Source organism: Hemicordylus capensis, chromosome 2 (genome assembly GCF_027244095.1).
Source record: "Hemicordylus capensis ecotype Gifberg chromosome 2, rHemCap1.1.pri, whole genome shotgun sequence".
NCBI lineage: Eukaryota > Metazoa > Chordata > Lepidosauria > Squamata > Cordylidae > Hemicordylus > Hemicordylus capensis.
This window is the reverse complement of record NC_069658.1, coordinates 216,943,347-216,970,308: the sequence shown is the minus strand read 5'-3', so window position 1 is coordinate 216,970,308 and position 26,962 is coordinate 216,943,347. Positions and strand designations below refer to the sequence as shown.

The 26,962-nt window shown below is 50.3% G+C and overlaps 1 protein-coding gene across 4 annotated transcripts; it reads left to right on the top strand.

Annotated features, from left to right (window-relative positions):
* Positions 1-7,212: 7,212 nt before the first annotated feature.
* UBXN6 (UBX domain protein 6) lies at positions 7,213-26,108 on the top strand. 4 transcript variants are annotated; one of them, XM_053297103.1, is made up of 11 exons: positions 7,213-7,387; positions 13,241-13,398; positions 15,209-15,270; positions 16,564-16,695; positions 16,818-16,915; positions 18,680-18,755; positions 19,265-19,349; positions 21,409-21,631; positions 22,883-23,013; positions 23,663-23,853; positions 24,927-26,108. In XM_053297103.1, the coding sequence occupies exons 1-11, from the start codon at positions 7,305-7,307 to the stop codon at positions 25,053-25,055; spliced, it is 1,368 nt and encodes a 455-aa protein (XP_053153078.1). In that variant the 5' UTR covers positions 7,213-7,304; the 3' UTR covers positions 25,056-26,108. The 4 variants fall into 4 exon arrangements, with proteins under 4 accessions (XP_053153078.1, XP_053153080.1, XP_053153077.1 ...); XM_053297105.1 differs by having other exon boundaries at positions 7,239-7,387; positions 23,708-23,853; XM_053297102.1 differs by lacking the exon at positions 7,213-7,387 and adding an exon at positions 12,218-12,363.
* Positions 26,109-26,962: the final 854 nt, after the last annotated feature.

Sequence of the window (26,962 nt, the reverse complement as noted above, 5' to 3'; positions counted from 1 at the left end):
GTAGGTTAGGCTGAGAGAGAAGTGACTGGCCCAGAGTCACCCAGCTAGTTTCATGGCTGAATGGGGATTTGAACTCGGGTCTCCCCGGTCCTAGTCCAGCACTCTAACCACTATACCACGCTGGCTCCCATTTGAATGGAAGACTAAAAGTGTGAGCACTGTAAGATATTCCCCTCAAGGGATGGGGCCCCTCTGGGAAGAGCACCTGCCTCCTTGTGGGCAGAAGGTTTCCAAGTTCCCTCCCTGGCAGCATCTCCAAGATCAGGCTGAGAGAGACTCCTGCCTGTAAACTTGAAGGAGCCGCTGCCAGTCTGTGTAGACCAGGCCTGCTCAACTTTGGTCCTCCTGCAGATGTTGGCCTACAACTCCCATAATCCCTGGCTATTGGCCACTGTGGCTGGGGATTATGGGAGTTGTCGTCCAAAAACAGCTGGGGGGCCTAAGCTGAGCAGGCCTGGTGTAGACAATACTGAGCCAGGTGGAGCAAATGTCTGACTCAGTAAAAGGCAGCTTCCTATGTTCCTAAGATGTGCAACACTAATGCACAATGCACAACAGAAGCCTGTGGACTTCCCAGCGGCATCTGCTGGGCCACGGTGTGAAACAGGATGCTGGACTAGATAAGCCTTCGGGAAGGGAAGGGAAGAGAGCTGGTCTTGTGGTAGCAGGCATGACTTGTCCCCTTAGCTAAGCAGGATATGCCCTGGTTGTATATGAATGGGAGACTACATGAGTGAGTACTGTAAGATATTCCCCTCGGGATGGAGCCGCTCTGGGAGGAGCAGAAGGTTCCAAGTTCCCTCCCTGGCAGCATCTCCAAGAAAGGGCTGAGAGAGATTCCTGCCTGCAACCTTGCAGAAGCTGCTGCCAGTCTGTGTAGACAATACTGAGCTACATGGACCAATGGTCTGACTCAGTATATGGCAGCTTCCTGCGTGTTCCTGATCCAGCAGGACTGTTCTTATGGACACAGCATAGCCGGGTTCATTCATTCATTCATTCATTCATTCATTCGATTTTTATACCACCCTTCCAAAAATGGCTCAAGGCAGTTTACACAGAGAAATAATAAATAAATAAGATGGATCCCTGTCCTCAAAAGGCTCACAATCTAAAAAGAAACATAAAATAAGACACTAGCAACAGTCACTGGAGGTACTGTGCTGGGGGTGGATAGTGCCGGTTGCTCTCCCCCTGCTCAAGAAAGAGAATCACCACATTAAAAGGTGCGTCTTTGCCCAGTTAGCAGGGGTTCAGACATTATCGGGGCGTAGGGACTATTGCACAAAGGAGGATGACCATTGCTGGGCCCCCAGAGTCGGGGGGGGGCTTCCAAGGCACCCACTTGCTCCCAAATCCAGCTGGTGAATCACACTCTCTCTGGCTGGGAGCATAAGGTGTGCCCCTTTCCTGACAGCAGGTGCTTTGTTCCTGTGCCAGCTGGGGGCTTATTTCCCTGCCTCGCTCTCAGTTAGGCAGTGAAAGAAAGCCTCAGCCAGCCAGTGCCGGAACAAAGCGCAGACTGAGGAGCATTGGGAGGAGGGCCGAGCAGCCCCTCTTCTAGGCAGTGGCTGCACCCCCTGCGTCCACATCAGGCACGGGGTGTGTGGCCAGTATCCTGAGCAGGGCCACCCAGAGAAAACGTGAGCACCAGGAGAATGAGAAGCAGGCATAATGGTTTTAGAGAAGATGAAGAATTAAAAGACCCACACATTAGGAACACAGGAAGCTGCCTTCTGCCGAGTCAAACCATCAGTCCATCTAACTCGGTATTGTCTACCCAGACTGGCAGCGGCTTCTCCACAGTTAGAGGCAGGAGTCTCTCTCAGCCCTATCTTGGGGATGCTGCCAGGGAGGGAACTGGGAACCTTCTTCATGCAAGCAGGCAGGTGCTCTTCCCAGAGCAGCCCCATCCCCTAAAGGGAATATCTAAAAGTGCTCACACATGTAGTCTCCCATTCAAATGCAAACTAGGGAAGACCCTGCTTAGCAAAGGGGATAATTCGTGCTTGCTGCTACCTCCAGACCAGCTCTCCTGGTTGGCAGTGGAAGAAGTTCCCAGACAGGCTGGGATGAAACGCTGACTGGGGAGAATTAGGAGCAAGTCTCTGATACAGATACTGGCTATGCCTCCTACATCTGATGTTGATGCAGGGACCATCAGGGCACACAGACACTATGCACATGTGAAAGGAATTAAAATACAACCCAGGCTGGTTAAGGCTTTGTTGGTATTAATTGTTAATATGGTGCTGTCACTTTAAAAAGAAAAGCCTAGTGGAACTCTGAGGAAAGGGAGGGGAAACCCCCAGAACAGTTCTAGCTTGGCCTGGATAGAGAGTAACAAGCTTGTAAAAGTATCTCCTTAGCTGTGAACCAATAAAGGTTTGACACACACACACCCCCAATCTCCTTGCATTGTGGTGCAACCAAGGGACACCAATTTCCATGTCCCTCACCCCCCCCCAGCTTCCTACTCCCCTGGACATTATATGTTCTATATGCATCTGTACACAACTGCATGCTTTTGTGCGAATGGTCGCGCTTCTCAGTTTGCGCCTGAAAATTGGTTATTTCAAGTGTGTTCTTGTTTTCTTCTGTGAAATGTAAGAGAGGCTAAGTAGCCCTTTGGATATTTGAAGGACAGGGAGGAGAGTTGGTCTTGTGGTCGCAAGCATGAATTGTCCCTTTTGCTAAGCAGGTCCACCCTGGTTTGCATTTGCATGGAAGACCTTATGTGAGCACTGTAAGATATTCCCCTTAGGGAATGGGGCAGCTCTGGGGAGAGCATCTGCATGCCTGCCAGCAGAAGGTTCCACGTTCCCTCCCTGGCATCTCCAAAATCGTGCTGAGAGAGACTCCTGCCTGCCTTGGAATATAGGAAGCTGCCATATACTGAGTCAGACCTTTGGTCTATGTAGCTCAGTATTGTCTTCATAAACTGGCAGCGGCTTCTCCAACATACTGTATGCTTGGGTAGTTTGTTGGTTACATTAAAAAATCTTTTCCTATTAAAAAAAATAATCTTGTCCTATCTTGGAGATGCTGCCAGGGAGGGAACTTGGAACCTTCTGCTCTTCCCAGAGTGGCTCCATCCCCTGAGGGGAATATCTTACAGTGATCACACTTCTAGTCTCCCATTTATTTGTAACCAAGCCTAGAGTTGCCATGCCCCCCCCCAAAAAAATATCCCGGGTTTCTCCCGGATTTTAAGCATCTCACCCAGATTGCTTAGCAGATGCGGACCCTGCTTAGCTAAGAGGACAAGTCATGCTTGCTACCACAAGACCAGCTCTTTTCCCAATAGAAGCCGCTGCCAATCTGGGTAGACAATATTTAGCTAGAGATGGGCCAATGGTCTGACTCAGCATAAGGCAGCTTCCTATGTTCCTAAGATGGCTATCCCCACCACCTTCATAAATCTTCTCTTCTCCAGGCAAAACCTAACTCCTTCCACCATTCATTATAGACCTTGCTTTCCAGCCTCCTCACCATCTCGGTTGCCCTCCTCTGAACCCCTTCCAGTTTATCAATGCTCTTGTTAAAATGCAGGGACCAGAATTATACTGGAGGGGCAGGATATAAATATTTTAAATAAAATAAACTGGACACAGGATTCCAAGTGATCAGCACCACCTAGAATTGGGCTATCTTATATTTAAGTATAGTTAAGGAATAGGTGCAGAAGAGGGCAACCAAGATGATCAGGGGCCTAGAGCAGGGATTCTCAATGTTGAGTCTCCAGATGTTATTGGATTCAACTTCCATAATCCCCAACCAAAGACCACTGGTGCTGGGGATTATGGGAGTTGAAGTCCAATACCATCTGGAGACCCAATGTTGAGAATCCCTGGCCTAGAGAACTTTCTTTATGAGGCAAGGCTACAACACCTGGGGCCTTTTAGTTAAGAAATAAGACAACTGCAGGGAGACATGATAGAGTTCTATAAAATCATGGATGGTGTGGAGAAAGTGGATAGAGATAAATTCTTCTCCTTCTCCCATAACAGTAGAACCAGGGGTCATCCCATGGAATTGATTGTCAGGAAATCTAGGACCAACAAACAGAAGTACTTTTTCACACAATGCATAATCAACTTGTGGAATTCTCTGCCACAAGATGTGGTGACAGCCAACAACCTGGATGGTTTTAAGAGGAGTTTGGATAACTTTATGGAGGAGAGGTCTATCAATGGTGTAGTGGTTAGAGTGCTGAACTAGGACCGGGGAGACCCGTGTTCAAATCCCCATTCAGCCATGAAACTAGCTGGGTGACTCTGGGCCAGTCACTTCTCTCTCAGCCTAACCTACTTCACAAGGTTGTTGTGAGGAGAAACCTAAGTATGTAGTACACCGCTCTAGGCTCCTTGGAGGAAGAGCGGGATATAAATGTAATAATAATAATAATATAATATAGGCCACCTCCAGCCTCAGAGGCACAAGGCCTCCCAATACCAGTTGCAGGGGAGTAACAGCAGGAGACAGGGCATGCACATACCTCTTGCCTGTGGACTCCCCAGAGGCATCTGGTGGGCCACTGTGTGAAACAGGATGCTAGACTAAATGGGCCTTGGGCCTGATCCAGCAGGACTCTTCTTATGTTCTTAATAGCTGCAACAGATTCCTGCACTGAATGGGGTTGGACCAGAAGACCTCCAAGATGCCTTCCAACTCTAATATCTATGACCTGTAGTGTTCTGGAAACCAAGTCTTATCTGAGGAATGACTGAAGGTGCTGGATAAGTTGGTTTGTTTGATTGATATATCGCCCTTCCAAAGATGGCTTAGGGTGGTTTACATTAAAATCAATTAACAATTAAAATCAAAAACCATTACAATTAAAAGACAAATAAAAACCAAATTTATTAGTAATTTTAAAGATTAAAATTACAAATAAAACTAAATAACCTTAAAACTACATTAAAAGCCAGGCTAAAAAGATGGGTCGTTAAGGTGCACCCATTGAGCCTGCAGAAGAGAAGGGGAGATATGATGGCCGCTTTCAGATATATGAAAGGATGTCACAAACCCAGAAGGATAGCCAATAACCTGGATGGCTTTAAGAGGGGTTTGGATAACTTCATGGAGGAGAGGTCTATCAACGTCTACTATAGGCCACCTCCAGCCTCGAAGGCAGGATGCCTCTGAGTACCAGTTGCAGAGGAGTCACAGCAAGAGAGAGGGCATGGCCTCAACTCCTGCCTGTAGGCTTCCAGCGGCATCTGGTGGGCCACTGTGCAAAACAGTATGCTGGACTAGATGGGCCTTCTTGGGCCTGATCCAGCAGGGCTGTTCTTATATTCTAAGGAGCGGGCTCTGTTGCTCCTGAGGGCAGGGCTAGAACGAAGGGGTTGACATGACAAAGAGGCAGGTTCCTGCTAGACATTAGGAAGAATTTTCTGTCTATATAGCAATAGCAATAGCACTTACATTTATATACCGCTCTATAGCTGGAAGCTCTCTAAGCGGTTTACAATGATTTTAGCATATTGCCCCCCAACATTCTGGGTACTCATTTTACCGACCTCGGAAGGATGGAAGGCTGAGTCAACCTTGAGCTCCTGGTCAGGATCGAACTTGTAACCTTTTGGTTACAGGGCGGCAGTTTTACCACTGCGCCACCAGGGGCTCTTATTATGTAAGAGGGGTTGGACTGTGGAAAGACTGTGGCAGTGGTGGGCTCTTCGCTCTAGAGGTTTTCATATAAAGTCTCTAGAGGTTTTCAAATAAAAGCATCTCTCTGAGATGCTGTAACAGATTCCTTCATTGAAGAGGAGGCTGGAATAGAAGACCCCCATGTTTCCTTTTAACTTGAACATTCTGTGATTCTATGACTCTCTGATATCTTTTGCAAGGTATGGCCATTTCTCTCATATATATTCCCCTATCCCTAAACTTGCCTAGGGAGCAAGAGGTTGCTGGTTCAAATCCCCACTGGTATGTTTCCCAGGCAGCAGTGATATAGGAAGATGCTGAAAGGCATCATCTCATACTGTGCAGGAGAAGGCAATGCTAAACCTCTCCTGTATTCTACCAAAGAAAATCACATGGCTCTGTGTTCACTAGGAGTCGACACTGACTCGACTTGACATTACCCCTGCCTAACAAGAATAACACTTAATGCATCCAGAATGTTGTACCCAGAATGTTGGGGGCAATATGCTAAATCATTGTAAACTGCTTAGAGAGCTTCGGCTATAGAGCGGTATATAAATGTAAGTGCTATTGCTATTGCTATCTGATGAGGTCGGCTGTTGCCCATGAAAGCTTTGAATGCAATAAACATTTTAAAGGTTGTCACAAGAATCCTTGTTTTCAAAGGACAAATAGCTTTTAGTCCTGCCTGAATTCTGACATTGATCAGGTCTCTAACAGGACTGACTTTTCCCCAGGTGGGTCAGAGAGGCTTGATAAACCATTGAAGTTTCTTTTATTTTAGGGGAGGAGAGCTGATCTTTTGTCAGTAAGCATGAATTGTCCCCTTTGCTAAGCAGGGTCCACCTTGGTTTGCATTTGAATGGGAGACTATGTGTCTGAACACTAAGAAATCCCCTTAGGGGATGAGGCTGTAGCTCAGTGGAACTGAATGCTGCTGGCATGCAGAAAGTTCCAAGTTCCTTGCCTCACATCTCCAAGATAGGTCTGAGAGCGACTCCTGCTTACAACCTTGAAGAAGCCACTGCCAGTCTGTGTAGACAATACTGAGCTAGATGGATCAAGGGTCTGATTCAGTATATGGCAGCTTCTATTTTCTGTTTCTATTTTCATGCTCGTTGGAATTATTTGGAAATTGCATTATTGGCCAATAGCGAAGAAAAGGTGATCTCCTCCGAGGGAAAGAGCAGCCCGTGCAACCAAGGGTGTCAGTCCTTGTTTTCAAACGGCTGGATTTTTTCTTTGTATAAAATTGCTTTGAGATGGTACAGCTCTAGGCTTTGAGATCTCCGTAGTAAAACTCTATACCGGTAAAGCCTGTCTTATTTTCTCCCTCTGTTCTTCCCGCCTCACCCTGAATTAGTGTCCCTATCGTGCCGCTCTAGGGCGTAAAATCTCCGTGGTGAAACCCTATACCGGAAGTGCCTTTATTTTCTCGCCTTCTACGCCCCGCCGCCCTTGCCCTAGCTGAAGATGGCCTCTGTGGAGCCCGTGTCACGTGATGGGTAGTGGAAGCCCGCCTTGGCTTCCTGCTTCCGGCTTAGCGCCGCCGGAAGCAAAGAGCGGGAAGGAGGGGGTTGTTTTGTTTTGGGCGGTGTGTGTTTTCTTTGGTGTGCGGGGGGAGGGCAAGGGGGGAGGGGCGTATCGCTATGAAGAAATTCTTCCAGGATATCAAGGCGGACCTGCAGTTCAAGGCGGCCGGGTCGGGCCAGAAGCTCTCCGAGTCGCCCAGGTAACCGCCCCGCTCCCCCAGCAGTCGGGGTGGGGGCAAGGGGACGCGCTGGGGGGGAGGGGAGACGGGGAGGGGAGGGGGGGCCATCTGAGGCGCTCAAATGGGGAGGGGTAAATATTTGGAGAGGGGGCTTTAGGATGTGAAATTATGGAGGGCTACAAGGGCCGAGGTTCAGAACTTTTTTGTTTTTATTGATTGTTATTGTTCCCCGCCTAGCCCTCTTTGGAGGAGGCGGTATACAATAATTTATAAATAAATAAATAAATAAAAATAAGAACAGCCCTGCTGGACCAGGCCCAAGGAGGCCCATCTAGTCCAGCAGCATCCTGTTTCACACATTGGCCCACCAGATGCCTCTGAGAAGCCCCCAGGCAAGCGGGGAGGGCATGCCCTCTCTCCTGCAGCAGCAGCTGCTGCTCCCCTGCAACTGGTGTTGAGAGGCCTCTTGCTGCCTCTGAGGGTAAAGCTACCAGGCTAGTAGCCGTTGATAGACCTGCGCTCCATGAATTTGTCTGTCCCTTTTAAAGCCATCTAAGCGGGTGGCCATTGCCACATCTTGTGGCAGAGAATTCCATAGATTAATTATGCACTGTGTGAAAAAGTAGTTCCTTTCGTTGGTCCTAAAATCCCTGGCCGCCAGTTTCATGGAGTGACCCCTGGTTCTAGTGTTGTGGGAGAGAGAGCCCCATCATCGCCTCTTCACCCACTATCCTTTCTTCTCCCTCAACTGTACCAGTTTCCTTTTCCACCCCCATCTGTTCTGCCCTGCTTCACACGTCCCCCTTGGCCATCACTGTCTCCTGCAGCCCCTCACCATCCCCCCTCATCCCACCCATCAATCTCACCTTTCCATGCACGGAACATCACATTTAGGAACATGGTTTGCTGCTTTGTACTAAGTCAGTCTCTTGATCCATTGAGCTCAATACTGTTTGCACTGGCTGGCAGTGGCTCTCCAGTGTTCCAGGCAGGGGTCTGTCCCAGCCCTGACTGAGGATGCTGCTTCCATTTGCAAAGCAGGTACTCTGCCTCTGAGCTATGGATGCTCCTGGTGAATGCAGAAAGCTGCCTTCTGCCGAGTCATACCCTTGGTCTGTCTAGCTCAGCACTGTCAACACTGACTGGCAGCAGCTCTTAGGCAAAGAAGGGCCTTTTCCATCACCTGCACCCAGAGATCTTTTAACTGGAGCAGCCAGGGATTGAATCCAGGAGCTTCTGCATGCAAAGGATGAACTCCACCACTGAGCAAAGGCTGTCCTCCCTTGTGCCCCCATTATTGTAGGAGGAGAGCTGGTCTTGTGGTAGCAAGCATGAATTGTCCCCTTTGCTAAGCAGGGTATACCCTGCTTTGCATATGAACGGGGGACTACATGTGAAGGCTGTGAGATGTTCCCCGTAGGGGACGGGGCTACTCTTGGAAGAGCATCTGCAGGCTTGCATGCAGAAGGCTCCAAGCAGTGTTCCCTCTAATTTTTATGATCTGTAAGCGGAAAGAGTTTTGTCGGGCGGCAGCATCAAGTTAATGTGTGCACATAACTCTCTCTCTCACACACACACATTGCACACAGACAAAACTGGGTGGCAAGCGGGTATGCCGCCGCCTCACACCAGTGATTCTGCAGACAGTCCTGGCAGGGCGGAAGAGCACCCTCCCTTCTTAAAGGTAACCATCTCCCACAGTCGAACCGCCAGACCTTCGAACCAGTTCAGAGGTCCGTAAAAGGGCCTCCAAACCAGTTCATGCACATCCCTGTTGTTGTACCTGTTATCATTAGTTTAGTCTTCTTTACATTTTGTCATAATCCCATTTTTTCACTGTTCTCCTTGAATTGCATTACTAAAGCTTGCAGATCATCCGCATTCTCAGTTATCAGAGTGGTGTCATCAGCGAAGCGCAGATTGATGTTTCTTCCTTCAGCTTTCAAACCACGCTCATCCTCTTCCAATCCAGCTTCTCTCTGTATGTATTCAGCATATAAATTGAATAAATAAGGAGAAAGTAGACAGCCTTGTCTTATTCCTTTGCCAATCTGGAACCAGTCTGTTTCACCATGTCCCGAAGGATTGTGGCTTCCTCTCCTGTGTATAGGTTTCTCATGAGAACAATGAGATGTTCTGGGATGCCCATTTTCCTGAGGATATTCCACAACTTGACATGGTTGATGCAATCCAAGGCTTTTTTTGTAGTCAATGAAGCACATCTTGATTTTTTTGCGGTATTTTCTGGCTTTTTCAATTTTCCAGCGTGCATCAGCAATGACGTCTCTTGTTCCTTGGCCTTTTCCGAAACCAGCTTGAAAATCCAGCATTTCCCTTTCCACGTAGGGCTCTAATCTGCGTTGGATGAGCCTGAGCATTATTTTGCTAGCATGTGAAATTAAGGATATTTTGCAATGGTTTGCGCAATCTGTTAAGTCTCCGCTCTTTGGGTATGTAGACTGACCTCTTCCAATCTGTTGGCCACTGTGTTGTTCTCCAAATTTGCTGGCATAGTTTGGTTAGAGCCTTGACTGATTCTTCTTCTGTTGCCTGCCATATTTCTGTAGCTATTCCATTAATTCCTGTAGCCTTCTGACTTGGTAATGACCAGAGTGCTGATCTAACTTCACCTTCCTGTACAGTGTTCCCTCTAACAGGGATTCCCAGATGTTGTGGACCACAACTCCCATAATCCCCAAGCAAAAGGCATTGCAGCTGGGATTCTGAGAGTGGTAGTCAACAACATCTGGGAATTCCTGTTAGAGGGAACACTGTTCCTGTACTAGAGATTCTTGCAAGTAGGGAATATCTTCTAGAGTATCTTGGATGTTGATGTCCCTGCTGTACAGATTTTCAGCATGCTCCTTCCATCTCTGTTTGATCTTCTCTGAATCAGTTACTATTTGTCCTTTGGCATCTCTTAACATACCAGTTCGAGGTTGGAACTTTCTTCAGTTCAGAGATAAAAAAGGCGAAAGATTTATACAATCTGAAGAGAAACCGGAGTATCAGTTCAGATATATTTTGGGAAATTTTCCTTTCCCCCTGTGTCTATTTCCATCCTCAAGGTCTTTACAGATGTCATTGTAGTACTGCTCCTTGTCTCTTCTAACAGCTTTTTGAAATTCCCTATTGAGTTCTTTCCTGAGGTCTTTATCTTTCTTGGCTTTGTCTTCTCTTCTCTTCTGGGCAATTTCCGCCATCTGTTCTGACATCCATTTTGCTTTCTTCTGTTTCTTGGTCTTTGGCAGTCTCTTTTCACATTTGTCCTGAACAGCTTCATTCCACAGTTCCTCTGGTTCCTGATCAATGAGGTTCTTATGAGAGAGTTGTAAGTGGGATGGAGAGAGAGTTGTGGGGTGGGAGATCATGGGCCTGGAGACAAAAAACAATATTAATATGAATAAATACATAATTTCAAACTGGAGAACTTGCATCTAGTTATCAAGGCATGGCTCTTAAGATAAGAACATAAGAATAACCCTCCTGGATCAGGCCCAAGGCCTGTCTAGTCCAGCATCCTATTTCACACAGTGGTCTACCAGATAGATGCCTCTGGGAAACCCACAGGCAGGAAATGAGGGCATGCCCTTTCTCTTACTCCCCTGCAACTGGTATTCAGAGGTATCTTGCCTCTGAGGCCAGAGGTGGCCTATAGCCACCAGACTAGTAGCCATTGATAAGTAAATTGTTCCATCCAGTCGATTTTGACTCCTGGCACCTACAGAGCCCTGTGATTTTCTTTGGTAGAATACAGCAGGGGTTGACCATTGCCTCCTCCCGCGCAGTATGAGATGATGCCTTTCAGCATCTTCCTATATCGCTGCTGCCCAATATAGTAGCAGCGAGTATTGGAACCGGCAACCTTGCTTGTTAGTCAAGCATTTCCCCACTGAGCCACTTAAGGTGGTCTAGTAGCCATTGATAGACCTGTCCATGCTAAGATGGCTTAATATGGCAAAAATATGCTATCTATCTATCTATCTATCTATCTATCTATCTATCTATGTAAATCACTTTGAGAACTTTGGAAAGTGATATATAAATGTAGTAATAGTAAAGACAAAACCAATTGGCAATCAGAACATAAGAAAACTGTTCCCTGGCTACTTTTCCTCTGCTTTTTTTTGGGAGGTGGTGGTGGTGGTGGTGGTGGGTGTGTGTGTGTGTCTAAAGCAAACTCCAGTACTCCCAGAACTTAATTGGGCCCTCTCCAACTTTGAATCCATTTGGGTCCTTGAGCTGTTAAGGATTTGCAGCTAGGGATATGCACAGAACCGGAGGGGGCCAGTTCAAAGGCGGGGGGAGGATAACTTTAAGGATGGGGGAGGGTGCACTTACCCCCACCAGCATTTCCCCCACCAGCGCTTGCTGGAAAACCGGTCTGGTGGTGTGGCAGCGTACCTCTCCCCGTCTCCTCCTTGAACCGGAAGTGACCAGAATTAGCACGTGCGGACATTGTGTGCGTGCTCGGCATGCATATGCGCTACTTATGGTTACTTACGGTCCGAGGAATGGGCAGGATGGCAGGGAGGTACACTTCCGTCCTGCCGGACCAATTTTCCAGTGGGTGCCGCCGGTGGAAACGCAGTGGTTGGGGGTGGGGGAGTGCACCCTCCCCTACCCTTAAAGTTATCCTCCCCCTGCCTTTGAACTCTCTGAACCGCCCAGTGTTTGAACCTGTTTGGAGGCCCGTAAAAGGGCCTCCGAACAGGTTCATGCGCATCTCTATTTGCAGCTAAACTGGTTTGGCAAGGCCTCTTCCTGCAGTTGGTGATCAGGGGCCCCTTTGTGATGCTCACCTAGGATGTTGTGACGCTGTGGAGGGGAGAGCAGAGGGGCCTGGGGAGGGGCCACTACACAGCACTGGCCTCTTTGCTCAGCTAATCCGCCTCCCCTCCCCAGCGGTACATGTCATCCTTTCAGTACACCTTTCTGTACCTACTCCTGGGTATCATCCTGTGGTCTTCCTGGCACATATTTTTCTTTATGAACAGGTTTGTAACCTGTTTGTTCATTCTCTCTCCCTCCCTCCCTCCCCTGCTTGGTATTGGGGGATAGGTGGTGGAGCAGCCTAGCCTGGTCTGATCATTTTGAGGGCTAACTTTGGGCTGCACACTTCAGGGATGCTGTGGGTAATCTTGGGCAAGTTGATGCAAGAACATAGGAAGCAGCCATATACTGAGTCAGACCCTTGGTCCATCTAGTTCAGAATTGTCTACACAGACCGGCAGCTGCTTCTCCAATATTGCAGACAGGCATCTCTCTCAGCCCTGTCTTGGAGATGATGCCAGTGTGGGGGGACTTGGAACCTTCTGCTCTTCCCAGAGTGGCTCCATCCCCTGAGGATAATATCTTAGAGTGTTCACACTTCTAGTCTCCCTTTTATATGCAACCAGGGTGGACCCTGCTTAGCTGAGGGGACAAGTCATGCTTGCTACTACAAGACCAGCTCTCCTCCTGCAGACCAGCTCTCCTTCTGCTCCGTGCAGGCATGGAAGTAACCACTCATCTGGTTGGTTGCCTATGGCGAGTACCAGACTGGGGCCAGGTAACCAGGCAGGGAAGCTTACGGAAGCCAGCTTTTTGAGTTTGTGCTGATAGTGGGTAGTCGGGAACAGCCATCACTCTCAGCTCCCTCCACCCCCTGGTGCTGGTGGCTTCAAACTGCTGGTCCATCCTGTGGTATTTTTGCCCAATGATAAGGGGATGTGGCTGGTGCTTGGGGACTCATTGTGTGGATCTTTTAACACCGGCTTCTCTAACACCATTATGCCTGGTCTCAATCTACTGTGTCTCATGTTTTCTGCTCGAACTCTGAGTTTCTGGGGTACTACTCTCAAGCTTCTGTGTGTGTGTTCCTCTCCTCGCCAGGGAAAGAACCCCCAAAGAGAAACCCAAAGCTGACACCCCCAAGCCTCGCCAAGGGCCAACCAATGAAGCTCAGATGGCCGCTGCAGCAGCCCTGGCCAGGCTGGAACAGAAGCCCAAGCCTCGGCCCCCGTCATCCCAAGATGCCATCCGAAATCAGGGTAAGTGGGAAAAGTTGCTGATGGCTCTTCTTGGGTAGTGTAGGTATTTCACTGGGAGCTGTGGCCGCCAGAATTCCACAGAAGGGCTGAGAAAACACACTCACTCACTCACTGGTTTCAGGTGCAGGATTTGGCCTCTTAATCATCTCAGCTTTAATGAACACACACAAACAAAGGCAAGCTTCTAGTCCTTATGGCTGCAAAGCATGCTAGAGAGTGGATGAGTAATGCCTATGGAACTCTTTGAAGGCAAGGTGTGTTAGATTCCCAGCAGTCCAGGGTGTGGCTGTGGTGTCTTGACCTCCTTGAGTCTTCCCATGACTAGCAAGTCCAGGATGAATTCTGTACCATAAGGCAGATGAAAAAGAGATACAACTGAGTGTCATCCACATACTGAGGACACCTTGGGCCAAATCTCCGGATGACCTCTCCCAGCACTTTCATGTCGATGTAAACATCATAGGGGAAAGAAGGGACCACTGTGGAACCCCAAAGCAGAACTGCCAAGGGGTTGGGCAGTAATCCCCCAGAGCAACCTTTTGGAAATGCTCCTCGAGGTAGAAGCGGAACTATCTCTGAGCAGTGCCTCCCACACCCATTGTGGCCAACCTATCCAAAAGGATACCATGGTCAATGGTATATCGAAAGCTGCTGAGAAGTCCAAGAGAATGAACAGGATTGCACTCCTCTCTCTCTCTCTCTGCACAGGTCACCCCATAGGGCAATCAAAGCAATTTCTGTTCAAAACCAGCTCTGAAGCCTGACTGAAATGGATCTAGATAATCCATTATCTAGATAATGTTTTTCCATCAGGGCGCATACATGCTCTCATCCCCAGGAAGCTCCCAGTCTTGACGGAGGCAGAGGGGCTCCGGAGCTGGGGTGTGGGGCGAGTGGTGCCCCCATAGCAGTGCAATCGCCTCTCCACCGCTTCTGCTGCCCACTCATGTGAGATGGGTGGTGCCTAAGCCAGCTTCCACCATGGGCCGGCGCTAATATGCCTGCGGGCCAAATCTGGCACGTGGGCCGTATGTTGTGCAGCCCTGCCCTATAGTGTCCCCGCCCAATAAGATCCCAAGAGGTAATCATTCTGCACTGCTCAGATGCAGACCTCACTTGGAATCCTGTGTCCAATAAAGATGTCGATAAACTGGAACCGGTTCAGAGGGAGGTGACCAAGTGAGGGGTCTGGAAACCCGGTCCTTTTAAGGAAGGAGCTGGGTATGGTTAGCCTGGAGAAGAAAAGCCTTAGAGGGAGATATGAGGAGCTGTTTTCAATTAGCTGAAGGGCTGTCATATGGAAGGAGGTACAAACTTGATCTCTGTTGCCCTTGAGGGCAGAACTAGGACCAGTGGCTTGAAATGGCAAGAAAGCAGCTTCAGACTAGATGCTAGGAAATTCTCCTAACAGTTAAGGGCTGTTGGACAGTGGATCAGTCTGCCTTTTGGAGTGGTGGGCTCTCCTTTGCTGGAGGTTTTCAGAGAGAGGCTGGGCAGCCATCTGTCAGGGATGCTGTTAGAGATTCCTGCCCAGAGCTGGACTCGATGACCTCCAAGGTCCATTCTGATTCTTAACACCCTAGGATTCTAACGGCTTCCTGAGGTTTGCCCCAGCATCAACCCAAGTGGGCAGAATGAATGACCTTCCCCTGGAGGATGTGGTCTGCTGGGACATTTGAAATGAGGCAGAGTTGCTCAGAACTTCAGTTTGTGCTTTGAACACACAGACCTGGATAGAAATGCTGGAGATTCTGCTCCCTTGCCTCCTGCCCCGGGCCGTTTTGCTTACGTGTCTCTGTCTTCCCTCTAGTGAAAAAAGAGCTGATGGCCGAAGCTGCCGCCTGTGACAAAGGAGCATCTGTGGATCAGAAGGTAGGAAGACTGTGAGAAGCCTCTGGGTTTGTTCAGGGAAGTTGATGATGGCTTCAGATGTTCATGAAAACCTCCTGGGGTCAAAAAGAACTTAACCTTGAAATGTACTGTCTAGGTGGCTTGTGGAGGATCTTTTAAAAAACAAAACAAAAAACTGTTTCCCCCAGGCAGGCTGGACAGGAAGTCTTTGGGTGGGGGGGATGCTTTCAGTTTGAATGGGGTGATGTGCCAGGGTGGTGCTGCTTCCCCCTCCCAACCCCACACAACCTACGTTTTGCTGACAACCCCTCCTGCAAGACCCACAGCCATATCGGTCGACAACCTGTGTGTGGTGGTTCTGAACTGTCTTGACCGGAATCTGCCCATGTGCACGTTGGCTGCAGATGTGGCTTGCATCTGGATCTGGGACTGAAATGGGGCCAGGTAGACATCCCAGGAGTTGCAGAGACTTCCTTGGGGCTGGTGCTTCGAGAGAGCTCGGCACAGATAGCGCCCGCTAAAGCTGAATCGGACCAAGGTGCTGAAGCAGAACAAATCTGCCTTCTACCGAGTCAGACCCTTGGTCCATCTCGCTCAGTATTGTCTACACAGACTGGCAGCGGCTTCTCCAGGGTTGCAGGCAAGAATCTCTCTCAGCCCTATCTTGGAGATGCTGCCAGGGAGGGAACTTGGAACCTTCTGCTCTTCCCAAAGCAACTCCATCCCCTGAGGGGAATATCTTCCAGTGCTCACACATCAAGTCTCCCGTTCAAATGCAACCAGGGTGAACCCTGCTTAGCTAAGGGGACAAGTCATGCTTGCTTCCACCAGACCAGTTCTGATTGGCAGGGGTTCTCCAGGATGTTCCGGCACGAGTCTTTCCCACCCCTACCTTGAGATGCTGTAGGGATTGAACCTGGGACTGTCTGCACCCAAAGCAGATGCTCTGTTGCTGAGCTATCGCCCTGTCTCAAAGGAAGGTACCTTATACCGAGTCAGACCCTGGGTCCATCCAGCTCTGTATTGCCTACTCTGACTGGCAGCAGCTCTCCAAGATTTCTGACAAAGAAGGGTCTTTCTCAGACCTCAACCGGCGATGCCAGAAATGGAAGCAGGGGCCTTCTGCATCCCAAGCAGATGGTCTTCCACCGAGCTACAGCCCCCTCCCTTCCGCTGGTGGAGGTTCTGGAGGCTGGATGTGTGCAAATGGGAACGGAGTCCTCTTCTGAGGCACAGTGCCAACAAACTACAGCTTGCAGGGATATTTTCTCCTCTTGAAGCAGCAGATCTTCCATTATGTATTCTCTCTTTTAGAATTCCTCACCCACCCTGGTGGAAGACCTCTCTGCCTTGTCGGTCTCAGGTGTCTACTTCACTTGCCCCTTGACTGGGGTCACCGTCCGGAAAAACAAAAAGGAGGCCCATCTCAGAGAGGCCATTCTTGCGGTAAAGGTGGTGGTGGTGGGAGGGGCACACCTGGTCTCATCTCTAGATACCCCCCCCCTTCCCCATACCCTCTGAGCATCATGGTAGCTCCTTTGTCTCACAGGCTCCTCTTCCCTTCCCAGCATGCGTCCAAAGACCCTGTGGCTGCTTCCATCATGGAGATCCACACCTTCAACAGGGACCGGGAGAAGGTCAGACTGGGCGTGGAGACCATCGCAAAGTAGGTGATCGGTTTGCTGTGGTGCTGTCGATTCCAGCTCATTACATAGGAGCCTACCTTCCACTGAGTCAGACCCTTGGTCCATCTAGCTCAGTATTGTCTGCACGGACTGGCAGCGGTTTCTGTAAGGTTGCAGGCAGGGGTCTCTCCCAGCCCTATCTTGGAGACGCTGCCAGGGAGGGCACTTGGGACCTTCTGCATGCGAGCAGGCAGGTGCTCTTCCCAGAGCAGCCCCATCCCTTATGGGGAGTATCTCACAGCCTTCACATGTAGTGTCTCGTTCATATGCAAACCAGGGCAGACCCTGCTTGGCAAAGGGGACAATTAATGTTTGCTACTACGAGACCAGCTCTCCTCCCTGTGTCTTGTTCTTAATTTTAGTTGAGGTTTGATGCAGTTCTGTGGGGGGAGAAACCCATCACCCTGTGGGAGATCACCTGCTTGGCATGCAGAAGGTCCCAGATCCAGTCTCTGCCGGGCTGGGAAAGTGCCCTGATAGTCGGCATTGATAATACCTAGCTGTATGGACTGATGAATCGGAAAATGTCAGTCTTGTAAGGGGCCTTGGAGGTCTACTAGTCCGGCCCTCTGCTCTGTGCAGGAAACTGCAACCGCACCCCTGGCAGATAGCGGTTGGAAAACTGCCAGTGAGGGAGAGCTGATCGCTGTGAGGCAGATTGTTCCGCTGTTGAACAAGTTTTGCAGTTAGGACATGACTCTGAACTAGCTGACCTGACGCAGAGCACCTGCGCCCCTAGTTCTCCCTGTCTCCCCCACCCGCAACCGATCCAGCTCCCTGCCCCGTGTTCATTTTGTCCCCACCCCTTCGGCCCTGGTTTTCCCTCTCCTGTAGGGATGTGCAAACCGGTTCGACTCCGAACCGAACCAGCCATTAGGTTTGAGCTGCTTCGAATTCGAACCCAATTGGGGGGTTTGGTTCAAACCAGCCAAAGTGAGTGGGGTGGTAGTTGTCCCCGGTTTTGCCGCCTGTGCCCCCGCCTGCTTGGCGGCCGCCGCCGCGAAGAGACGGGCGGTTGGAGCCGACGTGCACTCTCCGACCGGCTCACAGTGGCGCCTCTTCCTCCTCCTCATTGACCTCCCTCCCTCCCTGGCAGGCTGGCTCAGAGGTTCCCCCTGCTGTGCTCTGCTCTGCTCTGCCTTGCCATGAAATCTCACGAGAGTTGCCACTCACGGGATTAGCCAAGGCTACATCTTAGGCAATTATAGATAGATAGATAGATGTCTACCCTGAATCTGCCTCTTTGCCATATCAGCCCATTGATTCTAGTCTTCAGAAGCAGCAGAGAACAAGTCTGCTCTCCCTCATGTGGCAACCCTTCAGATCTTTGGAAGTGCGTCTCTTATCTCTCCAGGCTGAACATACCCAGTTCCTTCAACCATTCCTCCTAGGACTTGGTTTCCAGACTCCTCACCTTCTTGGTTGCTCTCCCCTGAACCCCTTACAGTTCAGCAAGGTGTGGCATGACCTGGCTCAGTAGAAGGGAACTCCTACTGAATGGCTGCGATTCCGTGGTAGAGCTCCTGCTCTGCACTCAGAAGGTGCTGGAGAGCTGCTGCTGCCAGTCAGAGTAGACAGTACTGAGCTAGATGGATTCAGGGTTCAACTCAGTTGGTGGCAGCTTCATCCGTTCGGCGGTCAGAGCTCTGGGCAGCAAACACAGTGGGACTTGCTTCAGGATGAACTTCTGCAGGTTGGGGCTTGCAAGAGCCTTCATGGTGCTTGTTGGTCTCTTTCCTCCCAAGGTACCTCGATAACATCCACCTCCACCCAGAGGAAGAGAAGTACCGAAAAATAAAGCTTCAGAACAAGGTGTTTCAGGTGGGTCTGTTTCTGAGGGGGGCAGCCTCTTTGTCACGAGACAAGGTTACAGAGCACAGAGACCTACCAACAGCAGACTAGAACCTCCAAGTCCAGAGGCAATCTACCTGTGAATACTCGGTGCTGGGAGGCAACTGTGGAGGAGTACCCTCCTACCCAGGTTGTACTGCAACTCTTATCATTCCTGACTATTGACCCCTGTGGCTAGGGATGATGGGAGTTGTAGTCCAAAAACTACTGGAGGGCCAAAGCAGTGCAGCCCTGTTCTACGCTGACTGGCAGCGTCTCTCTGGGGTTTCTCTCCTGGCAGTTTCCTGCATTGGTCAGGGAGCTGGACAAGAATAAGGTCCCTTCCAATGAGAACATCCTAAGAATTGTGGCTTGGGGGCTCCCATCTTTGATTTCTCAGCTGAGGGGAGACTTGGGATTTGCCAGGCTGGCATTAAGCCGGTAGTGAGGCTGTAATGAAATGTGAGTCATCAGTTCCAGCCCCCTTGCTTTTCTTCTAGGAAAGGATCCACTCTCTGGAGGGGGCGCACAGTTTTTTCCAGGCGATTGGCTTCGAGAAGGCAACCCTGAGCGTCCCAGGACAAGGCAAGGCTTGTTGCGAGTGTTTTGTGTAGCGCGGTGGCAGAGAGGTCTCCTCTGCCACACACTCCCTAGATGACCTCGGACAAGTCACACCCCTCAGTCTTTCTGTCTGTTATACGAAGATGCAAATTCAACAGGAGGACGTGTGTGAAATGCCCAAGGCACTCAAAGCACACTATACATTATTAGCAATTGGATTGGGGAGTGAAGAAGCATGCATTCATTCATTCATCTATTTATTATTTCATTCATTCATTCATTCATTTCATTTATAAACTGCCCCATCCAGAGGCTCTGGACGGTGTACAATAACTTAAAAAAACCCCATAAAAACCACAATCAAAACAATGCTAAAACAATATAAAAACAATTCAAAAATGATTAAAACTATTTAAAACCAATTAAAATTCTTTTAAAAACAACAACCCTTTTTGCGCATGTTGAGCAAAACGCAAGTGCCTTGGCGACTGGCTCCCTTCCAGTCCTTCCTCCTTCAGTGCCCCGTCTCCAAATGCCCATCTTGCCATCTCTCTCCCTCCCTGCGTGGCTCACTGGCCAAGGACCTGCGGTTTCTGTGGGGCACTCGCATGGAACGTGGGCTTTCCCCCCAAGGCTGCTTGGTTTGAAGCACTGGGGAGGGGTGGTGGAAAGCCACCGTGGGGCCTGCTCAAACCTCCTGGCTTCGTTGCTGCCTCTTGCCCTTCCTGATGTGGGTTGGAGAAGGGGAGTCCGGCTTCACTATGCAGCTGGGGGACCAAGAGGGTAGAAGGCCTGCTCCTCTCTGTTTAGTAGCAGCGTGACCCCACAGCAGCCCCCCAGAGCGCCTGTGTGCTGCCGCCTCACTGCCTTCCTTCAAAGCCCCCTTTTGCCGTGGAAATCCTCCTTTGGCTCAGTCCCCGGTTCTCCAGGCCCTCCTGTGACTTCAGCCTAATATGTGTGGGTGAAACAATGCATGGACTCCTCCTGCCCATAGGAACATAGGAAGCTGCCTTCTACTGAGTCAGACCATCAGTATTAGCTTCACAGACTGGCAGCGGCTTCTCCGAGGTTGCAGGCAGGTGTCTCTCTCAGCCCTATCTTGGAGAGGCTGCCAGGGAGGGAACTGGGAACCTTCTGCAAGCAAGCATTGCGGCCCCATCTTCTAAGGGGAATACCTACAGTGCTCATATATGTAGTCTCCCATTCAAATGCAAACCAGGGTAGACCCTGCTTAGCAAAGGGGACAATTTATGCTTGCTACCACAAGACCCGCTCTCTTCCCTGATTAGGCTTCCCTGCCCCACTCCCCCCTTCTTCCTGTTGTTGTTGTTTTTAAATTAAAATTAATTTTTCAGCCAAGTTATACAATCACTAGCAACGTCTCCTTCCTCTGTTTCCCCCCGCCCCCGGTGTCATATTTTAGAGTAAGCTCTATGGGCCAGGGACCTATCTTTCTATATGGGAGATGCTTGTTATCCATGGTTTCATGTATCCACGGACGGGTCTTAGAGAACCAGTTTCTTTATCCGCAGCATGAAATATAGGCAATTTTCGCCCCTCCGCGGTTGCTGAGTGGCCGGAAATGACTTCTGATGTCATTTTTTGCTGCCATTTTGTTTTTAAGAGCCATTTTGTGGCTATTCTTTGTTTTAAAATAAAAAAAACAAATGAAAAATAAGAGGCTTTGCGGGGGGTGGCAGCAGCGGCATTCCTGGAGAACAAGATACTATTTATTTATTTTATTATTTTTTACATTTATATCCCGCTCTTCCTCCAAGGAGCCCAGAGTGGTGTACTACAGACTTAGGTTTCTCCTCACAACAACCCTGTGAAGTAGGTTAGGCTGAGAGAGAGAAGTGACTGGCCCAGAGTCACCCAGCTAGTCTCATGGCTGAATGGGGATTTGAACTCGGGTCTCTCCGGTCCTAGTCCAGCACTCTAACCACTACACCACACTGGCTCCTACTATGCTTTTGTGGGATGGGATGCAAGCAGGTGGGCAAGCAGAAAGCCCTGGAGGGTAGCCCAAATGCTCAGCTTGGTCCTCTTTCCTTGCACCCCCTCCCCGCCCCCCCCCCCGCAGAAGAGACAACAGAGGACTTCTACGTGCTGAAAGAGGAGGCCTTGGAGAAGCTGGATGACCTCAAGGCACACAAAGAGAAGCTGCTGAGTGGGGAGCCGGTGAGAGTCCAGCTGGATCGCCAGCTCTGCATCTTCAAGCCGTCCCCCCAGGCCTCCCACTTTGAGCTGCCCAGCGACTTCTTCAACCTCACCGCTGAGGAGCTGAAACGGGAGCAGAGGCTTCGGTGAGTGGCTGTGCTGGGGGGGGCTGTGGAATTCCAGCAGCCGGAAGCTATGAGGAGAAAGGACCCAAACTTGTCATGATGTGTGCAGAAGGTCCCAGGTTACAGCCATGGATAGGTCCTTTGCCTAGGACCCCAGGGAGATGCTGAAACAGTCTGCTGCATGCTCTCCTTCACTGGAGGCTTTAACAGAGGGTGCAAAGCCATCTGTCAGGGATGTTCCAGCAGAATCCTGCGTTTAAGCAAGGGGGTTGGACTAGAGGACCTCTCAGGTCCCTTCCAACTTGAACGTTCTGTTATTCTCTTCCTGAAGGCTGACCTGCAGCCAGTTCCATTACGGAACACCTTTTACAGTCAGGAAGTGTCAGCGTGTTGACTTGGTTTCTAAAATTTATTTATTTAAGTAAGTAAGTTCTGCTTGATTTTAAACTTTGGATGTTTTTGTTTGGTTGTGGTCCTCCTTGAGACACTGGGAGAGAGTGACCAGAGAAGAGAGCTGTGTAGGGCCAGGAATGGCACATTGATCGGCTAGTTACCACTGCTTTGGCTGCAGGCTTCTATAAGTGGTGTCTAGGGCAGAAACACCACCTTAAGTGGCGCAGCGGGGAAATGCTTGACTAAGAAGCAGAAGGTTGCCGGTTCGAATCCCTACTGGTACTATATCAGGCAGCAGCGATCTAGGAAGATGCTGAAAGGCATCATCTCATACTGTGCGGGAGGTGGCAACGGTAAACCCCTCCTGTATTCTTCCAAAGAAAACCACAGGACTCCTTTGCCGCCAGGAGTTGAAATCGATTTAACGGCACACTTTACCTTTAGGGCAGAAACATCTGCCAGTCTTCCTGTGCTCAGAGTTCTGTACAGGGCATTGTATTATTATTGTTATTATTATTATTACATTTATATCCTGCTCTTCCTCCAAGGAGCCCAGAGCAGTGTACTACATACTTGAGTTTCTCTTTCACAACAACCCTGTGAAGTAGGTTAGGCTGAGAGAGAAGTGGCTGGCCCAGAGTCACCCAGCTAGTTTTATGGCTGAATGGGGATTTGAACTCGGGTCTCCCCGGTCCTAATCCAGCACTCTAACCACTACACCACGCTGGCTCACTTATAGGCAAAGGAGTTAGTCTGGAACCCCTACCATGTGACCCTGGGGTTGGAGCTGGCTTTGGAGGGTCCCTTCCCGTCCCTCCCCGCCTTTCAGGCTCCCCCTTGGCCTACATTTCATTTTCTCCCCGTGTTTTGCCTCCGAAGGGCAGAATCTGTCGAGAAGGCCTCCATGCTGCGGACCAAGGCCATGCGGGAGAAAGAAGAGCAGCGGGAGCTGAGGAAGTACAACTACACCTTGCTGCGGGTCCGCTTCCCTGACGGATACATCCTGCAAGGTACTCCAGGTGGCTGGAGGTCTGGTTCGGGGGGGCATCGACTTCGGAAGCTGCCTTCTGCCAAGTCAGACCTTTGGTCCAGCGAGCTCAGTATTGCCGACACGAAGGGTGGGGATGTTGAGAGCTGGAGTTGAACAACCGCTGGGGGGCCACTTTGGCTCGCCTCTGGCAGCAGGACTACACTGGCTGGCAGCAGCTCCTCTCCAAAGTTTCGAGCAGGAGTCCTTCTCAGCCCTACCTGGAGATGCTGCCAGGGATTGAGCCTGGGGCCTTCTGCATGCCGCGGAGCGAAGGCAGGCTCCTACATTCCTCTGTCTAGCCCTCCAGGCCTCTGTCCCTTCCTTCTCACTCCTGCCGATTGGCAGGCTTCTCCCCGCTGCTTACACGAACTTCCAGCTCTGGAGTCCTCATTGCCATGTTCCTTTATGACACTGCTGCATGACTAAAGGTGAAGTGTGCCGTTGAGTCAATTTCGACTCCTGGTGCCCACAGAGCCCTGTGGTTGTCTTTGGCAGAATACAGGAGGGGTTTCCCATTGCCACCTCCCGCGCAGTATGAGAGGAGGCCTTTCAGCACCTGCCTCTATCGCTGCGGCCCAATATAGTCCCAGCGGGGATTCGAACCCGCAACCTTCTGCTTGTTGTTCCAGCATTTCATGACCCATGCACAGCAAATCCGTCTTGTTCCGCTGCAGGGACATTCTACGCCCGAGAGCCCGTCTCGGCACTCTACACCTTTGTGCGGGAGACGCTGCGTAACGACTGGCTGCCTTTTGAGCTGCTGGCCCCCGGCAGCCACAAGCTGGCAGACGAGAGTGCCGCGCTCAACGAGTGTGGGCTGGTAAGTGGGGGGGGGCGCCTTGCGAGGGGAGCGGGGCGGGGGGATTTGCAGCCCCCTTGCTGCAGCTCTCCCCTTGGAGACTTGACTGTGGGATGGGAGCAGGGAGGGGCGGTGTCTTGCCCTTGCCTGATACGGGTAGGACACGGATTTCCCAAAGCTTCGGGGCAGTTTGTCATGGGAGCGAGCTGTCTAGAGGGGTGGGTGTCTGCAGTTCCCTTCCCCCTGGAGATTGGCAAGCCAAGGATGGGCGTGTGGTGTCAGCTGGGAATGTGGTCAACGTATAACCGCCTTGGGATTGTTTTTAATGCAAGGCGGTAGATAAACCTAACAATAAAAATAAGATAGCAACATGAAATGACTGGGTTGAGAGGCAGGCAGCCAAGGTGGCAAAGGGGTCTGGAAACCAAGTCCTGTGAGGAACAGTGGAAGGAGCTGGGCAGGTTTCGTCTGGGGAAGCAGAGACGAAGGGGAGATCTGGTTGCCATTTTCAGTGTCCGAAGGGCAGTTGCATAGAAGCCGCCTCCGCCGTCTTGTTCTCTGTTGCTCGTGGGAGCAGAACTCGAACCAGTGGAATGAAATGGCAAGGAAGCAGATTTGGGCTGGACACTAGGAAAACGTCCTTAACTGTAAAAGCTTTAGACAGTGGAACAGCCTGCCTCATGGGCTCTCCTTTATTGGAGGTTTTCCGGCAGAGGCTGGATGGCCACCTGCCTGGGCTAAACCTCCCCAGCTCCTTCAACTGCTCCTGATAGGCCTTGGTTTGCAGTCCCCGCCCTGTCTTGGATGCCCTCCTCCGAACCCCTTCCTGTTTATCAACATCCTCAAAATTGTGTGTGTGTGTGTGTGTGAGAGAGAGAGAGTGATTGATTGATTGATTGATTGATTGATTGTATTAAAACAGAGAACTCTTTGGAGCCTGCTGTCCAACTAATTGAGAGCAATCTAATCTTCTTAGCCTTTGAAAAATGCCTGTGGAAGTTCGATTTCTGGGAAGGAGGTCTGTGTGGTGCTGGTCGGCTGGCCAGTGGCCTTGCATGCAGCCCTCCCTCAGGCCCTTTTTGTTCCCTTTCCAGGTGCCCTCTGCCCTCCTGACGTTCGTGTGGGATGCCGAGGTCATGGCTGACATCAAAGCTTCCGGAGGGGAGCACAGGGGGAGCGTGCTCAAGCCAGACCTGCTCTTGGCTGTACAGCTCCTGTCCTGAAATAAAAGCGAAAGGGCTCGGACCCGGCTCCATCCCGTGGGCGGTCCCCTTCTCCCGTGTGTCAAATGGAAGCTGCTTCGGCCACTCTTTTGTCTTGTGAAACTAGAGAGAGAGAGAGAGACTGCCGTGTCTTAGTGTGCATTAGTAGGCGTCCAGGAGCACGGAGGCCTCTCCGACGGAGTCTGAGGCCGCCTCTGCCGGGCCCACGGCCTTGGGACGTGAACTGATTTCATGTGTGCGATGGCAGCACGAGTGGGGTATTTTCTTGCATTGCTGCTTTTTCTAGCGATGTGAGATAAAGTTTCCGCTGCAAGAGCGAGCTTGAAGTTTTAATCTCTTCCTAACCTCAGAGTGCGCTGGGAAAAGATTAAAACTCTCTTTCCCCCACCATGAAGTATGGCAAACTGGAGAGCAGTGCTGTGCTTCAGCCTGTACCCGGCCCTGCGCAGGCAGACGTTGGGCTCCTTTTGGCTCTCAAGAAGCACTTTTGGCTCCTAATCCTGAAAGGGGTATATTTTTTGTCTTGAATTACGAGTATCTTAATGGAAGTATTTGCATAGGATCCTGCAGCGATTGGGACTATTCCATCTTTTCAGGCGAGGGGTAAAGCGGGGTTGGAAGGTGGGGGAAGAGGACTGGGGCTGAAACCTGGTTCTCTTTTCACGGCTGCTGCTTTCTCAGTGGCGAGGGAGATGATTGCTGCGATTTCCCGCTGACTTTAGAAATGCTCCGTTTCTAAACACTACATCTGTTTCTTAGTACTTTAGTTTATAGCTCTGATTTGTGGTGGGAGGGGGCTCATCTAGAGGTAGCTGAGGATTGGGTGCACACAGGGAGCCCCTCCTACTGGTTTAGAGCCAGGTGACTGTTCTGTGTTTGATATATTTTTATGTTTAATTTATGTGGCACATTCCAGCTGTTTTCAGTTTTGGGGAGCGAGGAAAGAAAGAGATTGACTTTCGTCCACTGCAGGGGGGGCTGAGACGGTTATAAAAGTGTGTCCTGTCTCCGAAAATGTAGCGATGAGGATAAAACCACCTCTTCGATAAAGCAGTTGGAGTGTCTCTGATTTTTCCAGTTGATGAAACTTCTTGGGATTGACCTAGAAGCAGAAGTGGTCCGTGAAAAGAGAAGTGCGAATCAGGGGGGCACAACGTCAGTCCTCCAGCTGGCTTTGGACTACAGCTCCCAGCATTCTCAGTCACAGTGGGCCATAGGCATGATGGGAGTTGTAGGCCCACATCTGCAGGGCGGCTGGTGTAGAGCAATGCAGGAAGCCGGACTGCAGGGCTGGCCAGCCCCTGTCCTGTGGGGGTCCTGTTGCACTAGAGACTATGAATGTTGCCAGCATGTACTCATGTCCTTTAACAGCTTGTGCCCAAATGTATTGCAGGAAGATTTTGCAGTTACCCTGCTTGGATTTAAAAGAAACGCCATTATGCAAATATTTTGCGGCTTGTTCTTTGAGAGGGTGTGTGTGTGTCTGTCTGCATACACAGGAGTGGGCAAACGTGGCCCTCCAGCTGTTAATGGACTACAACTCCCATCTTCCCCAGCCACAATTGGTGGCTGTGTGCCCCTCCCCGCACTAGACACTGTGTGTGGTTCAGACACTGTGTGTGGTTCTCAGACACTGTGTGTGGTTCTCCTCTACGCTTCGGTTCATGTGAAGCAAGTCCCTCTGGGGAAGGCTGTTAGGTTCTTATGGGATGATGGGAGTTGTAGTTCTAGGAACCCCTGGTCTAGGTTGTGTTGACAGTACAGCTCCCATAAGATGAACAAAGTCAACTTGGCAGAGAAAGAAAGAGCAAAAAGGGAGTAAAGTAATGGACTACTGTAATGCATACACACCCACCTATCTGCAGGTGGGCATCTCATTTTTCAAGCCTAGCTTTTTTTCCCCCTTC

Coding starts and splice junctions, on each gene's coding strand:
- UBXN6 (XM_053297102.1), top strand. CDS start 12,278: ATGTCATCCTTTCAGTACACCTTTCTGTACCTACTCCTGGGTATCATC. Junction 12,364..13,240: donor ATATTTTTCTTTATGAACAG/GTTTGTAACCTG, acceptor TCTCCTCGCCAG/GGAAAGAACCCCCAAAGAGA. Junction 21,632..22,882: donor AAACGGGAGCAGAGGCTTCG/GTGAGTGGCTGT, acceptor TTGCCTCCGAAG/GGCAGAATCTGTCGAGAAGG.